The following is a 23,431-nucleotide window of genomic DNA, read 5'->3' as shown; positions in this document are numbered from 1 at the left end:
CAAAGTTGTTCCTGGGGCCTCTTGATAGACCCCAAAACTAAAATCCTGGATTATTTACTGTTTCTCCAGGTGGAAGCACCTATAAGTTTAAATACAGGTTTAGAAAATCCAGAAGTTGCTGAGTCTTCTGCCCAGATGGACGTGGGCCCCAGGGGCACAAGTTTCCTGCGTAGTCCCTCATTGGAAGCAGTGAGTCCCTGGGCAGGTGAGTCCAGAACTGCAGGAGGTAGTGCTCTGCAGGTTCAAGTGCCTCCTTCCCACTCAGCTGGCTGAGCTCCTCCTCCCTGGCAGGCTGGCATGATGATCTCCACATCTTCAGGGCAGTTCTCAGTCTCACCTAGATGCTCAAGAGTTCCTAGAAAATCTTTTGCATTATTGCTGGGCCTCATTTTAGCAAGGATGCTTGTGTTTTCCAGGGACTCCCTCAGCACCACGGTCACTTGGGGCTTTGTTTCCTCCAGCCTCGCAGGCAGAGTGTGCATCTGTCACAGAAGCCTTTGGCTCTGTCTGGGGAGCAGCTGCCACCTGAGAAATCACTCCATGATCATTCCCAATCTCCTTTTTCTGGAATGGAGCCCTTCAGGCCTGCCAGCTGACATCCCTAGCTTCCCCCAGATCAGCTCCCATCATCTGCATGGCAGGCATGGCCAGCTGCCCTTCTGGGTCAGCAAGGGGACCATTCTGGGCAGAGAGCCGGTCCTGCACACAATTCACATCTAGATAACTATGAAAAGTAAGTGATACATTTTAGAAATGCTGCTTGAGACCCCAAAACTGCCAAAGATCAGGAGTCTAGCACAAATTCTGGCTGGACAGAAGGACGCCGAGCAGACTGTCTAGGGCAGGACCAGATTTGTGGCTGCACTTTGTACTGAACCTCCTGTAAGGCACTGCTTAGGAAGTGCATACCTAGCAGCAAAGACTGTAAGAAACCCTTTTAAGCGTTAGGAGTTTCTAAAGCACTAATGGTTTAATGCAGTGAGGAAGGTGAGCTGGAAATGGCAGCAGCATGGATAATTGAGGAGGGGTGTAGAGATGGAGTCCCTCTGGTCATTCTCTGCTTCTGTGATCATGATGTATTAAAACTGCCAAAATATCCAGCCCTGGCTTTTGTGCACTGTGCATCTCCATGGCCCTGCTGGCAATTCTGACCTGAATTCCCTGCTTTTAATATGGAGTGCCCAGGATGGGGCTGAAGCTCATGGCAGGCTCCTAGCATCCTTCACCTTAGCCACAGCAGCCTCCCTGGTAGGAACAGCATGACTGCAACTGCATGAAAGGGAAAACTGCTTGCTGCTGCCAGAAATCAAGCGAGTTCTCCCCCAGCTGTGGTAGAGCTGAATCTGCTGGGCTATCTAAACTTGGTGCTGGAGATGGCTCTCCTCAACCCCAGTGACTTTGTGGTGCAGTGGGTCAGGGCGTGCTCTCTCAGTGAACACTGGTGGTGTTCTTCCCAGGACACTTGATGCCACACATCTGCATTTTTATGAGCTGATGCCTGCCAAAAAGTTTTTCCTTTCAGTGTTGTTGCAGAGTGGAGTGCCAGGTGAAATCTTTACCTCAGAACATCCTAATCATGTATCATCTCCTTCTGTCCTTGAAAGTGCTGCACCGAAAGTGCCTGGGTATCCCACGGACGGAAACACTTTGCTTTTCATCACAGAGATGGGAGTCAGGCATATCCCCCTGCCTGTTCCCAAGGGACTGGCTCTCTCCTCCTTGCTCACCCCCTCCGGTGCCCACAGTCCTGCAATGTGTCCCAGGTAATGCTCCCTCCAGTCATGGCAGAACACTTTATACTTGACGCAGTAAATGCAGACGGAGAGCTGGCAGTCCTTCTGGCAGCTACCAGCTCAGAAAGAGCAGAAGTAAGGTTGCTTGGGCATGTACTTTAACTCTAAATGTCCTGTTTTTCCACAAGTTTGCATTTTGATGAACATAATGTTCTAGGAAGGAATGAGCTATCACCAAGCAACATTAACTCTGTGTTAACAAAGGGTTTTGACATTGAATTTAAGCCTGAGGACAATGCTGGCACAAGAATGAATTGTCACAGGCTGGGCCATGGGTATGCTGAGGTTGGAAATTAGAAGGAGCTTCCTACCTGCCAGTGCAAGGATCTGGAACAGCCTTGCAACAGCAGCAGTGAGGCCAGGAGACTGAATGTGTTTTGGGACTGGAAGTCTCTGAGCAAGAGTATGCAATGGGGCTGCCTGCCGCTGGCCAGGAGATCTCTGCCAGTCTCCTCTTCTTATGCAATTGCAGGACATTTTCATAACGACTTTGCTCTTAAAGCATCACAAGCCAAGCCGAGTGCCCAGGGCTCGCCTGGAAATGATGCTGGCTGTTTGGGGCTGTGGGGATGGTGTCCTGAGGACACTGCAGAGCGTGCTGTAGGGCTGTAATTACCCTGGGAGCGCAAGATGCGCATCCCGGCCACCTCCAGTGGGTAAAGAGCTAGCATGGAAATTGGAGGGGACAGCAAGTGACAGATAGGCCCAGGAACAATTGCCTCAGGTGACAGCTGGGTGTCTTGCAGATCTGAGGGGATTTCTGATGAGCAGAAGAGGGATCCTCCACACCGCAGTCCAGGGGATTGTGCACCTGTGTGAGCTGGGTATTTAGGGGCTCTGAGGCCAGCTCTTCTACTGTCTTCGCTCATCTTCGTTAACCAAGGCTTAGCCTGGGCCAGGGCCCATTGTTCACTGCTTTCCCAGAAAGGGCAGTCAGTTGGATGAGACCAGCTTGTCACAGGACAGCAAAAGGGGATGTGTTGTCGTTTGAGCTCAGGGACCACTGAGCACCACGCAACCGCTCACTTCCTTGTTCCCCCTCTGCACCGAGAAGGAGAAAATAAGCAAAGGCTTGGGATTCGAGATAGGACAGGGAGAGATAAATCACCCATTATGGTCACGGGAAAAAGACAGACTTGTTAGGGGAAATAAAAAAAAAGGAATATAAATTTATTACAGACGCTAACAACACTGCCACTTAACAGACAGAGTAGGACATTACCACATCTTTAAAACACCTCTCCCCCACCTCTCCCTTCTTCCTGGGCTCAGCTTTGCTTCTGATATCTCTACCTCCTCCCCCAGTGGTACAGGGACAGGGAACAGGGGGTGCAGTCAGTGCTGCCGCTTCTTCCATCTTGGGGGGGGGGGGAACTTCTGGAACATCTTCCCCCTGCTCCAGCATGGTCATCGTCTCACAGGAGACAGTCCTCCACAACTTTTCTCCAACTTGAGTCCTTTCCACAGGCCGCAGTGTTTCCCTAGCTTCTCTGGTGTGGGACACCAACTTTCTCCAACTAGAGTCCCTCCCACAGGATGCAGCCCTTCCCAAGCCGGGCATGGGACATCCCCTGCATGCTGCAATCTTCCCAGCACTGAACTACAACAGTGGGGGCTGCTTCTTCCCACAGGATCCTGGCCTCCTTTGGGTGCAGTGACCTTAACAGGTTGTGTGGGGCCCCTCACAGACCATATAGCAGCATCTGCTCCACTGTAGACCTTTATGGGTGGTAGGAGGGGGCCACCCTCCTGTCCCACCACAGGATACAGCGGGGTCTACTGCTCTGGCACACCTCCCCACCTCCCCTCCTTTCTTCCTCCATTCCTCCAGTGACCTTGGTGTTCATGGAGATGTCTCAACGCCTCCTCACAACTCCAGCTCCTCCTCCTAGGTCCCTTCTTAAATACATTATTGCAGAGGTGCAGCTGGTTTGCTCAGCCTTGGTGCAGAGGTGGGTCCGACTTGGAGCCAGAGGATCTTGGGAAGCTTCTCACAAGCTCCCCTGCTACCCAAAGCCCCCACCACTCACTGAAGCCCAGGACAGGATGAGAGAAGGGGATGCCCCACCACACCCAAGAGCAGCTGTCAAGGGGAAAGATGGCAAGTAGCTCTCCCAGGGCAGCTGCAGGCTGGGTGCTGCAGTGAATCAGCAGCATCTGCCTTGGAGCACCTCTTGCCTTGCCCCCTCCTGTTGCCAGGCCTGGCCACCAACAGCCCTGGCCACCAGTAGCCCTGGAAGATGGCACACAGCTCCCATCCGCCCTTGCTTCTAGGCACCTGTCTGCACTTGGCTGCCCAAAGCAGAAATCCTTGCACGAAATACTTCACTGCCAGGTCACAGTGGATTATACAAGATGCAGATAAAATGGGTGTTACAGCAAACTCAGTGGTTGACTGTCTCTTTTCTGTTTTTTTAATAGAAGATTAAGGCATTGCCGGAGTGACGTCTACATCTTCCTCAATGATGAAGGTTAGGGGTTTCAAGCCTAGCTGCTGAGTCATAATCAGGCAGAAGAGAAAAGGGAAAATTAGCATGAAGAATGTTGCTGCAATGGCTTGTATGTGTTCAGAGATTAGTGTAGATATTGTACTGCAGCCTGTGTTATGGCTGGTGTGTTTAGTAGACGTTTTTAATGGAATCTTATAATTTTAAGAACATGGGGTACCTGTACGTAGAGCATTTGCCTATATCTGCAGAGCCACTGCCATAAAGAGCAAATCTTTAAGAAACAAGCAGAAACCTCCAGAAAGCAACTTTAATTCGTGACATTGTAACACAAGTGCTTTTTTCTAAGCCCAGATGCCTTTGGACATTTTAGAGAGCTATTGAACTGCTGGATAGCATGTCACTGTCCAGAGTCTAGCTTGGCTCTGCAGGGATTAAAAATCGTTCCCCGTGAGTGCGTGTCTGCGAACTCTTCTGGGACACAAGTTTGGTGTTCCAGCTTCCCCATTTAATACTCACGCTCTGACTGAACTAGCTGGCAAACTCAGCAGAGGCCTGGAATGTGACCTTCATCTAAGCCGCATCACCTCCAGTGCACGTTGCCTCTGGATCAAGGCTGAGGCAGGCGGGGGAGGCTCAGGCTGCTGCTCCTGAGATAACTGGAAGGATCAGGGGAGCTGGGTGAGTCCTCAGCCTAAACAATGGCTTCAGAGTCAGAGTTGTGATCATACTCAAATTAATTTCAAATATGCACAGTAACACAAGAAGCAATTTGCATAAGACGTCACATGGAGTTGCATACAATTTTGCATATTTAAACAAAATACAATAAAGCACAACTCGGGCAGGTATGTGAAATCATTTGTGCAGTGAACCATGCAGAGAGACGACGTACAATTACCACAGAAGAAGAAAACAAATGGCAGCAACCACCCAGGATGCAAAGCCAGCTCAGAAGTTGTGAAACACCAGCCTCTTCCTTCATCCACCATCCTGATAGATGAATTCACATTATCATATACATAAGCATGTGCTACTTTTCCACCAGGCCCTTCTGGTGCAGAGGATGGTGCTCACTGTATCATGCCACTGCTCACTCCTTCACATTTGCATCCTTGGCTTCATCTTTTCAAAACACTTTTCTCATGTGTCATTCCTTCTGGGCTTCCTAGTGCATTCATCTCCGAATCTGAGCGACTCCTTTCTCACCACGCACCACCCCAGGGTGGTGTTTCTTGCCCTTTACTGGTAAAGGCCAGAGGCCAAAATACTGGCTCTGGGGTGAGCCCAAGGTCAGGCACTGACAGCCCCATTTTTGATGGTCTCAGTCCTGTGCATGTTCAGAGTGCAATCCCGGTGGCGGTGGCTTAGTTCTCGGTGCCCCTGCAGATCGGATGATGTGGCCTCCATCTCAGCTCCTGGAAAATTATGACCAAAGAATTAACATTAGAAAAGGAAGCTGGCAAGAAAAGAGAACAACATCCCTCAACTGGGAATGCATCATCCTTCAGAGCGAACATCAGGAGGGCTAAGACCTTTAAGCCTGCAAAAGGGACTTTCACCCCCTGACCTACATCTTGTGACAATCCCGTATCTCTGACACATCGGCTGGGTGTGCACTGCGGCAGTAAGGCTGAGGGCTGAGCCATGAGCACGTACAATCACATCTGCTCCCCCTTCCCTCCCCAGGAGGCGGGCAGCGGGGGATCTGGTTGCTGCTCCTGATCCCAGATCAGGAGATCTGGGACGCGGGAATCAGGCTAAACAAAGGCTTCAGCACCAGCAGCACCCTGATAACCGGGAGCTTCCAGACCCCTGCTTCACCCATCTTGTCTTCATTTACCCAGCTCTTTTAAAGCCCCCGAGCTCCAAATTTCCATCCTGATCCTTTCCTCTGATCCTACTTCTCCTTCCTGCCCCAACTTTTAATTCTAGTCACAACTGCTGGTTCTACCCACTCTCTCCTCACCTTGCCTTTTCCTGTCCTCCCTCATGTTCCTGTTCCCTCATAACTCTCTTCTTCGAGGTCTGTGCTCAACAGCTTCAGCTCCTTCTTGGGAAATCTGTTTCTCTCCGCAGGACTGGCTGAGCATCAGCAAAGAACTGTCACCAAAACTTTGGAAGAGGCAGTGTTATGCTTAGTCACCATTTCATCCCAGCCCTCCTCTAACTTGCAGGTGCCAGGGGAAAATCTGTCTCTCTCTCATTTGCTGCACTGAGAATTACTGCACTGCGTGGTTAGCTACAAGTAAGCTGGCCAACGTGCGTAGCTATAAGAAACCCCCATTTAGCCAGGAATTTTTAATCTTCAATTTTGCCATGGAGGCCCTGATGCCTGGAATAAGAGAAATCTCTGTCACCTCCTGCTGCATATACAACCAACACAGGGTAACACTAAGCTGAGCCTTGGACCTCATTTGCGTGATGTCCACTCACATGCAATCTGTCATGCAAGAAAGGAACTGGCAAGTCAGAAAAAGGCATTGGAGAAAAATCATTTCAGGCTTAAATAACTCATCCTGGTGTCGCCGAATGGGTCTGAATCAATGTAATGAGACTGGGAGAAGCCTCCACTGTAGGTGTGTTTAACAATTGCACTCATGTTTTGGTTAATGAACACCTTCAACCAAAGCTGTGTGCATTCATAGCCTAGCCTGGATAGACTAATTCCCCTGACACTAGGAGAGGACACCCACCACTGACTGCCCCTTGGTTTAGGAAAGGATCAAAAAGCTCCTTTCTGTGTCCCTTTACCAAGGGTCGGATGGTACCTGGGGGAATCACTATGCCTGTCCAAACATCCTTCCTTAGTCAAACTAACTGGGAAACCAACCGTCTCTTCGGCCAGGCCAGACTGTGATGCAGATTTGACCAGTGCATACCGTAGACATCTCACTATGTTCCTCTGACATTCAGAAAATTAATCACCCCAGGCTTGTTTCCTTGCTTGTTTGTTGAACCCTCACAGTATGTCCAGCCATCGACAAAGTCTGGGCTTCAAACTAGACTGGCTGCCCTACAGCATCTGCTCTCCTGCCACTGGAGCTCTAACTAGGAGCCACAGAGATGCAGGACAGGTCCCTGGAGCAGAGACTGGCATTTGTTTTGCTGCCAGATCCCTTGTGGGGATTGATCTGAAGTTGAAGATGGTTTTGCTTGTATTCTGGTCACTCCTAGAGAAAGCTGGGCTTTGGATCAATGTGGAATGCGTCACTGAATGGTCTATTATTTACTGAGTGCATGTGCATTCGGAGACACAGCAGCCCTCAATAAAGACTCAGTTCTGCCTCCAAGGATCAAAGCAGGAATGAACCAAGGGAACTACTCAACTCCTTTACATGATGCTGAAATGAGTGGTTGCTTGTTTCAGGGTGATTCTTCATCGCAGTTTGAAGTTGTGCATTGCTCCTAATTAAATGGCCATCTACACAGCCACGTCCCTTTAGCAGAGTGCGGCAATACCTCTAACGTAAGCTGACCATCCCCTCTGCACCAAGGCTTGCTTACACTTGAGTTAGCACAGCTCGTCCAGGCTGCCATGCCCAGTCCACACCACAGCCCCAGGGAGCACAGTGATGCCCACAGCTCCACGAGTGCTTTCCCACCCCTACCCTTGTGCCCACAGTGTCAGGCTGGCTCTCTTGCAGGGCACGCTGCGAAGGCACATGAAGCGACGATAACCAACAGGACAGGCCCGGGGAGGAGGGCAGAGATGGAGCACATGGAGCCGTCACTTCCAGTCCCAACTCTGGAGAAGTTCCTTGAGCAGGGGAGGCAAGCAAGCACTCTAGCTCACTGCCAAATCCCTGCACTGACAGGCACTTCCAGCTGACAGTTGCTTGAGTTTTTTTACTTTTTTTTTTCATAATGGGATAATTTATTGCAGGTTGTAGAAGGCACTCAGCTGGAGGGAATCCCAGCTTTGGGATATGTTTTCATTATGTTTTTCTGAAGTACTCTCTTTCCCCAGAAATCACAGTGGTCAATAACATCTCATGCTTTTTTTTTGACCACTTGTTGGAGTGATTTCCACGTGTCTTCATGTGGTCATACAGTTTTTAGGTGTTCTTCTTGGGCTTAAATGATCACAGCCATTGCTCCCATCTCCCGTTGTTCAGTATGCAGCTCCCCATTCTAGCTCCCTGCTGGAGAACAGGATGCTGGGGAGATGCTGGGGAAGAAGGCAGGGCTGGGAGCAGACTGGAAGGGTGGGGAGCTACATGGGCAGGTGGGCAAGAGTGATGTAGTGGGGAGTGGTGATGGGAGGGGACTAGATGAGGGAGGGAGTTGGTGTTTCAGGAAGTCAGAAGGAAAAGGGGCAGCTTGTGGAGCTTCTCCTGTAAGGCAGAGAACGGGTGCCGGTGAAGAAAGGGAACGTTTGAACGCCTGCAGCCTCAGCCTGTGCCAAGGGGGCACTGGAGAAAAAGCATCTGATGACAGAGAAGTCAGCAGGAAGAGCTGAAGCTCTGGCTGGAAGCAGATGAGGGTTGTGCAAGACATTTCACTGCACCGATGAGTACGTGAGACTGTAATTTCAGCACAGTGAGCATCTTTCGCCTCCTCAGTCAAATCTCTCCAGCCTGCCCAGCCCCAGAGCCGCTGTGTGCGGTTGACTGGAGAGGATCAGCTGGAGGGACAGGTGACCAGCCACTTAAAGCAACAGGGGTGAGGAGCTCCATCCTCCTACGTTCGGCACAGGGGCAGAAGAGGTGCCATTCAGCCTCTCTTATGTGCATGCCCTGGGACAGCCACCACAGGCATGTGCCTGCTCTCCAGCGGACCTGGGTCCACCTCCAGCCCACAGAGATTCTGTCCGGGGCACAGGGTGCCATGGGGGAGGGATCTGACCCCACGGCAGGAGGTGGTCCTGAGTCCTTCCAGTGGGCAGAGACCCCAGGACAGAATTCGAGGTCAGGTCTGGTCTGGGGAGCCTGCTCCTTCCTCTGACAGTAAAGCAGTGGATCACGGACACCTCCAGTGCTCAAGGGACTGGGGCAGCAAGCGGGCAGAGAGAGCAGGGGCCAGGGACCATCCCCTGCACCCAGCAGTCCTCCTACCATTTCCAGGGAGCGGCCCTTCAGAGTAGCCACTGCGCCTGGTGCTGGTCTCCAGCACCCCCTCTGCGCCCCCACCCCAGCACCAATCACCGCCAGGGTTTGTGAAGTGGGGGAGTTGCAGGAGACAGGATGCTTAATTACAGAGCAGCCCTGGTAACCAGCAACGGCAGCGGCACTGTGGCCAGGAGGGGAGGCAGCAGGGCTGTAAATAGAAATTGCGGAGGCAGCCACGGGGAACAGAGTGAGGGAGGCTTCTGCGCCTGCATCGCTCCGTCTCCCTCCATTCCCTTCAGCTTCTCTCACACATCCCGGCCAGCCCAGCTCCCAGCACAAACCAGCGTGTGACTAACAGCCCCGAAGCATGGCTGGAAGGCAGCAGCTCCAGAGGCAGAAGAGCCGCTCTGGGTGGAGGAGTAGGTGTGCAAGGCCTCCTCCATCAGGGGCCACCTCCTGTGGAAAATGCATGAAGATGGTTAAAGGGCCTCTCTGGCCAGCAAGGAGACCAAGGCAAGATGGATGTGGGGCCAAATTGCCCCGACTACCCACCCGCACAGAAGAGACTGTAGGATGCCAGATGTCTGAGTCCCCGTCCCACTGGGATCTGTCCAGGGTGAAGTCCCTCTCATCCCACCCTGACATCTTCATTATGGCCTCTTCCACAGCAGCAAGAGCTCTGCTTTCAGTATTTTGCAAAGGTTTATTTAAAAATGTTGAAACTAACATCCCACAAGAATTGAATATTTCACGACAAGGAAAAGAGAAATCCTACAAAAATATATATCACAGCGCACAAGGGCAGGGGAGGGGGAAGAGCGAGACCGAGCAGGGAAGCAGGAGTGAGGACAGAGAGGAGGATGAGAGCTGCGGCAGAACAAGACTGTGTGGCAAAGGGAGAACAAGAAAGGAGTGGGGAGAGCAAAACAGCAGGAAGGGAGAGATAACCAAGAGGGAGACCATGGTACAGGACAGGAGTGGGGAGCGGGCAAACAGAGGGAGAGGGGAAACAATAGGAAAAAAGGAGTAGAGAGCCAGCAGTCAGTGAAGAAAGGGGGCCCCCTCTATGGTCTTGCCAAGGTAAGGCCAGGACTACAGTGAGGCGTCAGCAGGGGTGCAGTCGGGGAGCTGGAGTGTGGCCCAGGACTTCTGTGCTGCAGGACTCGGCTCTAAGGCAGTGCCATAGTTTAATTCAGAGTAGTCTGGGGGTGATCATGTTTGAGAACTTGTGGGGACTGAACAAACTGCTCCTTTCCAAGCATTTTTCCTTATTGGGAAAGTGAGTGGGGAATGAAAGGACCAGATTTGCAAGGGCACTTAGGTGCCATTGAGGAAGAGGTAGATAACCCTCTCTGAAGCCATGGGATGCTTGGCTGGACGCGAGTCTCTGTCAACTGGACCAGAGGAGCATTGTGGAAGCACACACTGGAGGTCTGCTCCCCTGCCTACTAGACACAACCGACCAGATGGGAAAGCCCAAGCAGGATTTGGCCCTGTGATCATGCCACCCTGCTGGGTAAACAGGGAGAGACTCCAGTTCCTGCCCTGAAGCAATACCGGGTGGAGGGAAGGGGTTCTCCCCCAGCCTTTCTCTCCTTCCCACTGTGCTCACAGAGACCGCCCTTGCGTTAACAAAGCCACCTCTCTCCAGGAGCTCAGTGCAGACACGGTGCCTTCAACTCACCCAACCCACCCAGGCATTTCCTTTTAATTGCACACAAACGTTGGGCAGGGTCAGCACAACTTTCAGTCGTTTTCCCCGCACGCCTTTCTCTCTGTAAAATTTCCACTGGAAAAAAATAATCCAGATCTTTCTCCTCCAGTTACCTAAAAGACAGGGAAACCTGATGGGCTGTAACTGAGAAGGTGCTGGCCGCTGCCCTGGCTTGGTGGTTGGTGCTGTCAACCCATCTGTGTGCACATCCCACAGAATATTAGACTGGGTCAGGGAAGAGACTGCAGGCATGCTCTGGCTCCAGTCTACATAGGGGAAGATAGTTTATAAGGCTCCAGCCGTAGAGAAAACAGACCCAGTGAGATCATCAACTGGAAGAAGCTCCTGTGTCCACACATGCTTTGAATGTTCTGTTCCAGGGACAAAATGTAGCAATGAAAATTTGGGCAGGGCAATGAAGTTGTTTCCCATATCTAACCTGTTTTGTGAGAGAGACTGAATGACTGTCATAAAAACATATTTGGCTAGAAAAAAATGGTCTTAGAAAAGATGTTCAGCATATCCAAGCTTCTGTCATTGTAAGAATTTCCTCTACTGCATTTCCCAGCTTCCCCCTTACCACAGCATCCGTGGAGGGCTTCATTCCCTGGAGTTACTTTTAACAAAAACAGAGTCACATTAAGGGGGGAAAAACAACCCAAAACACCGAAATCTGATTTGTTTGTAGAGTTTACAAAAGCCTGGCCAGCAGAGCACAGGGCTTCCCCACATCAGGTGTCGGAAAATGTTTTCACTGTGCCTCCTGCAGTGCCCTGCTACTTTCTTAAAGAACCTCTCCATGCAGCGTGTGGAAAGTCCAAGGACAGCTCTTGAAGTGGTAGAGTCTAAACTCTGGCCTTGTTTCAACAAGTGCTATTGATCAAAGAGCAATCTAATTAATCTGGTCTGAAAGATTACTTAAACCAGTTCAAGACATTATATTGTAAACTGCCAGCAATAAGCAGTGCAGGCTCGTGCAGACTGCACACAGATGTCCTTGCTCGGCACTGATGTGCCAGGGAGGGTGGGGAAGAGCCCTGAGCTGCTCTCAGCTCTCAGGGGCTGTGGTGAGTGGGGCAGCAGGTGGGAGCAGCCATCTGCCCCCTTCCCTGACCTGCCCATCCGCAGCTTGAACGTCCAACAAAGCTCTGAATGGAGCCTGAATGAGAACAGGCTCAGTAATAAATCGATCTAGGGTAAAGCAGTAATATCCCCTGCTATAAGCAGAGACTTAACCTGTACTAAGACTAGAGACCTCCAGAGTCCTTTCCCACCTACATCTTTCAGCCATTCTGTGCTTTTAATAAGCCAGTAATTTTATTTAACCTGTCATTTTCTCCAAATCTCTACTGTTTTTTGTGAAGCCTATTGCAATTTACACTCTCATTTGAATGTTCTTCACAGTGAGTCAGATGGGACCCAAGATCACCTAATAGTTCTGCTGGGTAAAGGGGCAGAACCAGTCCTCTTATGAAATTCCCTGTGCTTTGTCCTACAAAGAATAGGATTTTACTGCAGAGATAAAAGATGAAAGAGCAATTTCCTTTTTCTCCAACATGGCTTTTGTCAGAGACCTTGCATTAGCACCTTCAAATTGTGGGTGAGATTTCTGTCTCTGGCCACATCAGCCCAGCAGCTGATGGTGTTTGTACAGTATAAGGGCAACCTTACCTAAATCTGCATCATTTCAGCTCAGTGGCTGTCAATGGGGGATCTGTGAATTACTTTGAAGGTGTCCACAAAAGCCAAGGGAGAGAAACTATTGTCATTAAGCTGAAATTTGCCATTTCACACTTCCTCAAAGTGACATCCATGGGTCCACACATAGGAGGAGGTTAAAACGCACTGATCTTGCTCACACAAGTAGTCGACAATGTGGCTGCCTGCCATACAGACCACCACAGTACATGCTCAGGCAATCAGTTTGCACCAATACCCGTGCCATAGGTTTTGGCAATACACTTATGAAGGTTGGCACTGCAGATATCCCCTCTCTCATGCCCGTGGTGAGCGTTGCCTTGTGAGCCTCCAGTCACCTTGCATTCTAGGACAGACCTACCAGCAGTACATGGCAACCCTCCAAACGTTTCCAAGGTCAAGTCTAAATTGCTCTTTGCCATCCCAGGCACACAGAGTCATGTTGGCTGCTCGTTGCCTGTGGCATGAGTGTCTGAAAGCAATTCCCTACCTCAGCCCAGCAAAACTCAAGTTCCTTATGCCCAGTTATATCTGCATGCCATGCTTTAAATGTTTTGGCAGTAACCCAATGTACAACACACTTTTTAAGTAACATGATGGGCCGAGGGCTTTGCCTCAGATTTTCTGAAGAATACCACCGTGAGCTGATGTTCTTCAGAAAATCCTTGTCGAAGGAGACCAAAGGGGTGGAGTGGGACAGCAAGGAGGCTTCCAAGAGACCAAAACTTTTGAAAAGCTAAAAGGAGCCTTTTCGAACTGTAACTGGCAAGAGAAACGGCAGGGGGAGGAACTGAAAGAAAAAATTTGGAGAGAGAAAGATGAAGAAAGATACAAACTGAAGAGAAAAAAACCAGAGGAGTGTTAGGCAAAAAGAAAACGGAAAGATGTGAATATCTTCCATCTAGGGGGGAGGCAATGTTTCCTTCAAGGATATGGGTTGCTGAGGGGGCCCAGGTGCTATGTGAGCCTCTTCTGCCCAAGCTTCACCCACCCTTGGGACCCTCAGGAGGGCCAGAGCCTTGGGTACAGAAGAACCTGCCACCACCTGAGTCACGGCTCAGGGGAGACCGAGCCCCGGCGGGCAATCCTGCAGCCACTAAACTCCAGACGTTCACTTCAAAGCACACAACATGGGAAGGGACATACAGAGGGGTTAGGGCCCACAGGGACAGGGGTACGCCTTTCCACCTTGCCTACCCCCAGTGTCAGGCATGCACTGCTGAGAGTGTCACAGAGATCCAAGTGTGCGTGTGTGTGTGTGCGTGCGTGTGTGCTAGGAGAGGGACCGGGGAGGCCAAGCTTTCGCACCACCACCAGCTGTCTTCCCTCCCGCCATCCTGCTCTCTCATCACCCCGTCCTGCGTGAGGAGGCTAAGGAGGCCCAGCTCATCCATTTGCCCAGGCACATCCTGGTGGAGTTGGTTAATAATGGTGGTGGCGGGCCGTGGCACAAGGAGGTCGTTTTATCCCGGGGTAGCAGAGGTGGCAGGAGTCTGTGCTCGCCGGCTGTGACAGGAGGGTGGAGGGAGCCAGCTCTGCGTCTCCTGTGAGCATCACAGGTTCACCAGTGGGATTCTGGGGGGGAAAAGGAATTTGAAATTAATTAGCAACAGGCGCTTACATTGCCCCACTGCCCCCCAGTATCCGACTGACGCCTTTGCGCTGCTGCAACCTGCCTGTCCCCTTGTCCCCAGCCACCCGCTCCTGCCCCAGCCACTCACCGGTTCAGCTGGAAGGCCGTGCTCTTCCCGTGGCCCCCCAGTTTCTCCACACCCTCCTGGCCCTTCCCAGACTCGTCTGCCTCAGGCGTGGGGGCCAGGGAGTCACCGTAGGGCCCCAGGATGCTGACAGTGGTGGGAGAGAGGTCCGTGAGGGGCTGTTGGCTCTCCTGCTGCCTCCCACCGCTCTGCTGCCCTGAGTGACGCCGGCGTTTCTGATTACGGTCCCAGCTTTGGAGAGAAACAAGGGGTGAGATAAAGGATGTCCCCCCTCAGACAAGCCCCAGCCCTCGGTGACAGAGAGGTTTGTGGGAACCTGCTGTGCTCAGCGTTAGAGCCCAGCTCAGCTGTGTGCCAAAGCTCACGAGGGCTTGCAGCACCAGATCTGCACCCTTGGGAAAAAGGGGTCCCAGGGCCACAGTCCTCCCAGCCGCCCTCCCGCAGACACCAGCATGGCGACAGCCTCCGTTGGCCCAAAGCCCACTCACCAGAACTTGAATATGATCCCCGTGGCAACCAGGACAATGATGATTGAGATGGTGATGGTGACGTACAGCTGGGGGTCCACACCTGTGAGACAAAGGGGAGCCGGGGACGGGGAGGGGGTGTGTGTGTAATGGCCATGCCCACCGGTCCCAGCAGAGCAGCAGGACAAGGGGAGGTTCCTGCTGGGGCCCTTGTGAATTTTGCAGAAGGAGCTGCTCCTGCGGGGACAGGGGGCGAAAGGACCAAAGGGCAGATTTACCTTCTCCCCGGGGCCCAAACAAGAAGGGCCGCAGGGTGGCCGGGGTCTCGCGCAAGTTGAGCCCTGCGTTGTGCAGGAGCGAGTGGGAATTGGGCTGCGCCGTTGCCATCCCGTGTGGCGAGACAAAGGTGTATCCCAGCGGCGGGAAGCCCGGGTTGGCCGAGTTGGTGTCCCCTCCGTCCTCATCTGACACTGTGGGGCCCCAGACGATGGCCCAGGGGTACTGGGAGGAGGGCATGCCGTCCTCAAATCCGGAGGGGGTGGCAGGGCGGGCCCCCGCTGCCTGGCGCCTCAGCCGCACGACGTGCCGCAGCTCTCCCCCTCTGGGTGCCAGGGCCCGCTGGCGCGGCGGGGTGAAGCGAGAATCCCTCTCCGGCAGCGAGGTCCTGTCCCAGATGCAAATGGACCGCGGGGCCGAGGGGCTCCGACGGGTGCAAAGAGGCCGAGCAGCCCCTGGGCCCCGAGAGCGAAGAGACCAGACACCAGGAGGAGGGACAGCCGAGACCAGGAGGAGGAGATGCCAAAGCTGCAGGGAGTGGACACAGGAGAGGAGCGGAGGCATCCTGCTGCAGGGTGGGAGGGAGGAAGAAGAGAGCCTTATCTGAGACATCTTTCCTGCCGAAAGGCCAAGCCCTGAGCAGCCAGGAGCAGCCCACCACCCATGCTCCCCTTGTCTTCCCACAACGCTGACAAATGTGGGAAGCTGTTCACCTACCAGGCACTAGGCTCCATCTCAGGTGCAACCGCGTCTTTGCTCAGCGAGGATCCTGTCTCATCTTCTTCACTGGAAACCAAAAGGAAGAGTTGTCGGCGTCCCTTCATCCAGCAGCAACTGGTGTCTCCCCGGAGGCAGTGTGTGCCACTGCAGGTGAGCTCCTGGCCCTGGCAGGCAGGGCAACGGGGTGCCCCTGCACCCACACATGCACCCACCCCAGCTCTTGTGCCCCCCGTGCTTGCGCCCTCTCCTGCACAGAGGTGCATCGTGTCCCCCCCCCCACACCCCGACCCCAACACTGCACAGAAACACACGCATTAGCATATGCACACAAAAGCAAGGAACAATCTCAGGAGCACACGTGCAGAGGCACATGCGCAGCTTCCCCAGGGACTCTCCTGTCTGAGGGACGAGAAGGGGGATTCGGCATCTTTGTTTGCTTATCACTGGAACAAGTTGGAATCTTAACTCCTGTGTTTATTTATAGTGTAGAGCGTGTAATCCATTTATTAAAAAAGAGCCTCTTCATTGTGTGCCAGAGTGAGGGAGTGAGAGGGGAAGCATGAGAGTGATAAACGAAGAAGACTGAGAGAGTGAATCAGCGAGAAAAGTCCAGCCTTACTAAAGAATTTAAGAGCAAAAATATGCCTATCAAATATCTGGTAATTACTTTCCTCTTAGCTAATATGGAATTACCTTCCCACACTCCTTGTCCTAGTGTCCTCTGTGCTGTACTGTCCCTCCTTTTCTCCCCTATTCCCCCCCTTTCTCTCCCACCTCCCATGGCCAAGCAGCACTAGGCAGCAACGGCTGGTCCCCCCGGCTGGATTTCTACACCGGCTGCACACCACCCACTGGCATCAGTCCGGCAGTAGCACAGCTGCCCTTCATGCTGTCTGCCCCTTCCCTTGGCTGGGCACAGCACAGCGCCAGCCCTTCCTTGCTCAGATATTATGTGCCTGACCTGGGAACCTCTCTGCAACAAAGACCCCGCACACACACACACACACACACATGCATACAAAAAAAAAAAAAAAAAGAAATCATTCAAGATATTCAGCTCGCTCCTTCGTTGTGAAGAGGAAAACATGAATGCCAACAACCCATGGTCATGCCCTTCTGTGGCTGCTGGGGTGGAGGAACAGGGTTGTTTGGCTGAGGAAGTCAACGCAGAAGCCAACCCTGCACCTCATCCCCCAGCCAGCTGTGTTGCACCTCCTGGCTTCCAAGGGGTTACTGCCCTCCCCTCCTGCTCAGTCCATGCCCTGAACCAAAACTGCAGCCCCTCCTGAATGGGAGGCTTCCTCTTGCTGAGGGAAGATCCTGGTGCTTGCTGCAGTAAGGGGACTCATGCCCCGCAATGTATACCTGAGGAGAGGGTCTGGGAGGAAGGGCATCCAAGAGTGAGTAGCTGTCTAGCTCCTGCTGCATGAACTGGGGATATTTTTAGTTTCCTTCTGTTAAATATTTAAACAAAGTTAACAGAAAAAGAAAAAAAAAACCAACAAAAAAAAAAAAAAAACAACAAAAAACCCCTAATTGTTGGCTAGTGCCCTGCCCTTCCCTCTGGGGTAAGATCAGTCTCTGGAGGGATCCTGAGATGAAGACAAGGAGAAAAGAGCAGCTATTCTCAGCATTTCTTTGTACTTTGCTTCTGAACCTCTAAGTCTTGGAGGAGACTCAGTATTAAAATGCGGTTCTGCAGAGAGGCAACAAAACGGAACAAGTTTCTTCCGAAGCTAGAGGCTGGCAAGATCTTGGCCATCTGGATTATGATCACGATGCTGTGGAAGATCATGTCTGGCAACACAAATCCGTGACAGAATTTCCTTTGGACTTTGGAAAGGGAGGGAATTCCAAGCATCAGGGCCCTCCTTGTGTGATTCTTGGTGCACACAAACTGCCGGAAGGGTTTCAGCCTGGCCTGGAGTGCCCGGGGCCATGCCTGGGACTCACCATGGGACAGTATTTCCCTAGGGTGCTGCTTGTGGCACAGCATTCTCAGTTACAGCTCTGGTCTTCAGGGGCTGAAGGCTGTTCTGCATCAGCCAGCAGCAGATGTGGATCTGGACAGTGCCGCTCCAGGAGTGGGGATCTCCGGGTGCAGGTAGACCTCGGTGCCAGTCCCCCAGGGGAGTATGGTACATTAGGGGTGCATTTGTAACTGCTAACACTCCTCCTTGGCTCTACTGGCAGAAACGTGCCTGGGTGTAGGTATAGGTGCAGTGTGCTGGGTCACCCAGCTCACGAAGCTCTTCTCATTTGTTGGGCTGTCTTATAATGGAGGCCTTGCTGTACTTCTCAGTGATTGTGAGCACCAGCGACAGCACCCCAGACCATGGATTCCCAGGGTCTAAATCCTGAGAATAAGAAACCCTACAGAGCCACATCCTGAATTGCTTTCACACCTGGTAGTCTGAATTTCAGCCCTACAGAGCAGGTAACGGCTGTAACTGGAGCTGAGGGGAAGGAATGACCCCCAGCCCTTGTGAACACATAATGCTGTGGAAGCGACAGCCCAGACATCAGGTGTAAGCCTGAGACACTACTGTGCACAGGTCCTGCTGTCAACGGTGAAGAGCAGATGACTCCTGGTGCCCCTACCCCAAAGACGTCTCCAGGTGAGCGCAGGAATGAGGCAATGTCAGTCGGTCTCAGTCAACGCGTTCTGGTTTACTGATCATACAGTGGCTGGAGACTGAGTGTGTCCTGCACTGGCCCACCCAGGCATGGTTGTGGAGGAGTTGGGAGAAGCAGAGAGGTGTCTTCCATAGCATGAATGCCATGAGAGCAAAGGAAGGGGTCAGGTGGAAATGCCAGCCGGTGAGGGTTGGACTCCACTGTGCATAGAGCGTTACATGTTCAAAACAGAGCATGGATGTCCCTGTGGCTTATTGATAAAGCAGCAGATAAAGTCTGTCTGGGGCACTCTGCAGTTAGCCACTGGCAGTGGGGATTGTGTCCTGGGCACAGACCCTCCTGTGTTGGAGGGCAAGTGTAACAAATGCCCTTCATTCAGCTCTGTATGCAGCTCCCAGTGTGGAACACACTGGTAGATCTTCAGAGAGGAGGAGAGGACGCCCATGCTCCTACTACCTGGACATAAAAATTTGAGTATCCGCATACCTTACACCGTTTAAGAGGCCTTTGTGTGCCAGAGCAGAGAGACTGGATTTCTGCACCAGCACCACATGGCATAGCGCTTGCTTTCAGATCTGTTTCCAAGGTCTAATTGTGATAAAACCAGACAGGGCTACTCCCAGGGTCCAAAGATGGACCTGTGTATTTTCACTTTAGCCTTTATCGCAATGTTCTAATCCCGTGATGCACAGATGACAGAGTGTGAATGACAAAGCTATTTCCCATGGGCACTTGACTGAGATCAGTTTGTGAATCTTGGTGCTTGAAAGCTGGGAGTAAGAATTCCGCTGCTCTTTGCTACTGCGTATGGACCCCACTGCTGGTTCCGACCAGAGACCCCTGGGGCTAATCTATTAGGAGCTGCTCTCATTGAGCATGCAGGATGGAAGCACAAATCCTGCTGCTGTTCCCCAGTGTCAGGCACCCAGCTGTGCTCCCTCCCTCTTCATAAGTCTCCCGCAGCATGGACCCACCGCTGCTGGGACGTGAGAGAGCCGATCTCACATGGCCATGCCCCAAAGTATGTATCTTGATTCAACAAGGGGGCTGGGAATTTACATCCTAATTAATGGCCAGGAGGAAAGCCTACTGCACTTCTGCTCTAAGCAGGGAGTACAGACTACATCCTGAGTTCCAGAGTTCAGATGCTACTGTGCCCCGGGAAAGCCCTAGGATTCGCTGCCGATAACTCCTTCTCTGTGTCTGGGACTCTTGTATACCGTGGTCCCAAAGATAAATCCTATCCAAATATAAAAGCCATCACAGCAATAAAAGAGCCAAGGTGACAGCCGTGTGCAAGCAATACCTGTGCTGTAGCTCCCTCACATCAAATGCAACCTGTAACCTTCTGTTACAAAATGCTGAAGTTTGACAAATTCAAATGAGGAACAATACTATTAATAAAGGGGGCCACACACTAGAACGATTCACCCAGACGTGTGGTGTATTCCCTACTGCTTGGAGCCTTTGTGTAGACATATTTCTAAAAGAGATGCTACAGTTCAATCAGAAGTTATGGGCTTGGCGCAGGAAATGAAATTGGGTGAAATTCAGAGCCTGTGCTCTGCTGTAGGTCAGACTCGATGATCAAAATGGTCCCTCTGGCCTTAAAATCTGAGAATCTCACAGCTTTCTTGATGCCTAGCTCTGACTGGACAGCAATTGGATGAAGCTGAGCACACATAAGCCGTGTTAGTGAGAAGTGGGTAGAGTCTCCTTCCATCCGGGGATGGGAAAAGAGTTGCACCCGATTCTGTCTGGCTCGGCTGGCAGATGATGATCTATCTGTATTTTTGTAACATCTCGAGCTTGACTGCTGTGATACTGTGCCTCTAGGAATGAAGCCGTCTGCTCTCAGAGCGCTCCAGCTAGTTCAGAATGCAGCAGTCTGTTTGCTCAGCGACTCAAGCTGCCGGGAATGCATCACCGTGCCCCTCTGCACCCCACATCAGCTCGCCTTTGAGCACAGAGTCCGGTTCAAGGTCTCCAAGCCAGCATTCAAAGCCCAGCATGGGACAGGCCCCAGTGACCTAAGCAATCAATCACCTCTCCTTATGCAGTGATGACCTCACATGACGGATATATTCCACTGGAACAATGAAATTGCCAAACAGTTTGGGGAGAGGGGGAAGGAATGGAAAAAGGGGAAAGAGGCTCATGACCCTGAGGAACAGAATATTCACAGAAGCTGGGCCAAGATTACGAAACTTACTGCCAGCTGAAATAACGCTCGCCATTAGCAACCCCGCAGCACCGAAAGCTTCATGAAAAGCCTTTCTTCGCCCAGCTCCCCCATGGCAATGATCCCACTCAAAATAGTGATAAAAAAAAAATCAAAACAAACCTGATGAGGACCCAGCCCTCCTCGCAGAGAAAGAACGCTAGGTTGGCTGTCATTTTTTAACTCCCAGCCAGCATTAAGGACTATGGTGACAGCTTACTGATACGAGACTGTGATCTGGGACTGTGGCTAGCAGCTATCTCCAAGCATTGAGCAGAGCGAGTTTAGGCAGCAAGACACACACACACACACACACACACACTGTCTGGTGCCTCAGGCACCCCGTGCCTGTATTTTTCTCAGTGGCCATGAACATCCAGAGTTCATGGTCCAAGAGGCAGAGATGCAGTCATTACTGGTTTGGTAGCAGGTCGCATGAACCCTGCTGCTGGTGAAAAGGAGTTATATATATGTCCTGCTGTATTTGGCTGGGTGGGGATGGGGAAAGGGAGGAACCCCACAGCAGCTGCCCCGGGGAGGTAATTCTGCTACACTCAGAGGAGTTTTGACAGCTAGGAGAGTGAATCCGAATGCTGGTACCCTGGGGTGGGAGATGCCAAGCCCATCTGGGGAAGGAGTTCCTGCTGTGCACGGGGCCGGGGGCAACAGCTCGCAGAGCAGGCTGAATTTGGGGGCTGGCAGGCTGGATGCAGTGGCTCACATCAGGCTGCTGATACCCGGTATCTGAGGCTGAGGAGGGTTGCTGGCAGTCCCCAGGAGGATCTGGCAGGACTGCGGAGGGGCTGAGAGCACTCACCCCGTGTCAGTGCGGGTCCTGCAGCATTCAACGTCTGCCAGAGGGAATTCCTGTGCCAGGGTACCAGGGCGAGCACTTATGGGCTGGGTATGGAAATCCTAGGCTGGGGCAGAGGCCAGGGCTCGAAGGGTGATGGGGCGTTTGGATACTTCGGTAGCTGGGGAATGGTCCTCTGAGCTGAAGTCTCCCTGCATTTGGGAACTGTGAGTGTGGCCCCATTCCAAGCAGCACTCTAGGATGCCGGTCCCCTGCCATCTAGTGCCTGCCTGCAATACATGTTATGAGTCTGCCAATCTTCTGCCTCTCAGTTTCCTACTGTTCCCGGGCATCCGAGTGCTTCAGGTGCTGAGTCTCCACATCTGAATTGCTCTCTCTTGCATGGTGCACCCTTGGCCAGGCAGGAGGAGGGACTGACCCCTCTGTTTCCATTCTCCAGCTGCACCAATTTGGCTGAAGTCGCCTTCCTCAGTGCAGGCTCCACTGCTCCAGCACAACAGGTCTGTGATGGAGCCCAGAGCTGGAGGGCAAGAGGCGACGATGCATTGGCTTTGCTTCCCTCCCTCCCAGCCCCTTGGGCATCCCCTGCCCCAGACGGAAAGAGGAGAAGAAGGTTGGGGGGGGGGGGGGGGGAGAAGGAGGCAGCCGGCTAGAAGGAGACAGAACACCTAGATAGGGAGAGGGGAAAGAAATAGTGGAGAAAGGACACGGGGAAGGAGACAGGGAGAGATGACTTGGAGACGGGCACGCATCCCTCCCTGCCCCTCGCCCCTGCAGCCTCATCCCCACCCCGTCCCCCAAGCCCGGGCTGAGAGGATGAACTTACCTTGCGGGGAGACGAGTGGGGCGCAGCCGGGGTGGCGGAGCAGGGGGCTGGGGGAGCACGGCTGCTGCTGCCGGTGCCTCTCATGGCCAGGACGAAGGAAGGAGAGGAGGAGGAGGAAGGTTTGATGAGGCTGAGCCCTGGCTGAGGGAGAGGGAGCGAGAGATGCCTTGAAATAAACAGCTGCCGAGGACTGGTCCAGCCCCTCTTTCTCTCTCTCTGTCTCTGTCTCTCTCGCTCGCTGCCTCCCGTTAACCCCATGGCTGCTGGCACGGGCTCGTCCGGCACCGTCGCCCCCGCTGCAGCCCGAGGGGCGCGCCGGGGGGAACCGGGCGGGGACAGCGGCCGGGCGGGGGTAACCGCGTCCCCCCCGGCCCGGGAGCCCCCCTGCCCCGGCGGCCGGGTGCGAAGGCTCCTCCCGCTCCCTGCCCGCCCGCGCTGCGCTCCCGCAGCCCCGCGCCCGCCGGACCTGCCCCCCCCCGCCGCCTCCCCGCCGCCGCTGCCCGCTCCGCTCCGCTCCGCTCCCCCGTCTCGTCGGTTATTTCGGGATCTTCACAGGAAGCGATTAGGTTGCCATGGAGAGAGGTGTCTCCAAGGGACCCGTCGCTCCAGCTCGCTCCGGCGATATGCCACCCCCGAACGGGTCCGTCCTTGGGGGCGGAGGCCCCCCCCCAGGATCCCCCTCCCCCGGGCCGCCTCCCCCCCCCCCCCCCCCGGGCTCACCCCCGCCGCCGCTGCCCCCCGCCTCTCCGCCCCGCCGAAGTCCCCTCGGTGAGATGCCACCCCCCGGCCGCCCCTCGCCGCCGCGCCGGTTCCGCCCCCCCCCGTCCCCGCATCCCCGCATCCATCATCCTCGGGCTTCGGGCCCCCTGCGCGCCGCGGTACCGGGGCGGGGGGCGGCCGGGCGGGTGCCCCCCGGAGGGGCTCAGGGGCGGGCGGGCGGCGGGGTCCGGTCGAGCTTCACGGGCAGAGCCGAGCCGCCCCCACGCGTGGGCCGGGTGGGACACACGGGTGCTGGGGGAGCAATGGGGGGGGTGGGGGGGTGTCCGTCC

General features: G+C 53.4%; 1 protein-coding gene across 1 annotated transcript; it reads right to left on the bottom strand.

Moving 5' to 3' along the window:
* Positions 1-9,974: 9,974 nt before the first annotated feature.
* Positions 9,975-22,801, bottom strand: LOC116962314 (PILR alpha associated neural protein). The gene is made up of 6 exons (XM_032995670.2): positions 22,383-22,801; positions 15,882-15,950; positions 15,167-15,732; positions 14,910-14,991; positions 14,425-14,652; positions 9,975-14,278 (listed from the first exon to the last, which is right to left on the bottom strand). The coding sequence occupies exons 2-6, from the start codon at positions 15,896-15,898 to the stop codon at positions 14,257-14,259; spliced, it is 915 nt and encodes a 304-aa protein (XP_032851561.2). The 5' UTR covers positions 15,899-15,950; positions 22,383-22,801; the 3' UTR covers positions 9,975-14,256.
* Between the last annotated feature and the right edge of the window lie 630 nt (positions 22,802-23,431).

This window comes from Tyto alba, unplaced genomic scaffold, assembly GCF_018691265.1.
Source record: "Tyto alba isolate M040663 unplaced genomic scaffold, T.alba_DEE_v4.0 Super-Scaffold_14, whole genome shotgun sequence".
NCBI lineage: Eukaryota > Metazoa > Chordata > Aves > Strigiformes > Tytonidae > Tyto > Tyto alba.
The sequence above is the reverse complement of the archived record's forward strand: the minus strand, read 5'-3'. Positions and strand labels throughout refer to the sequence as shown.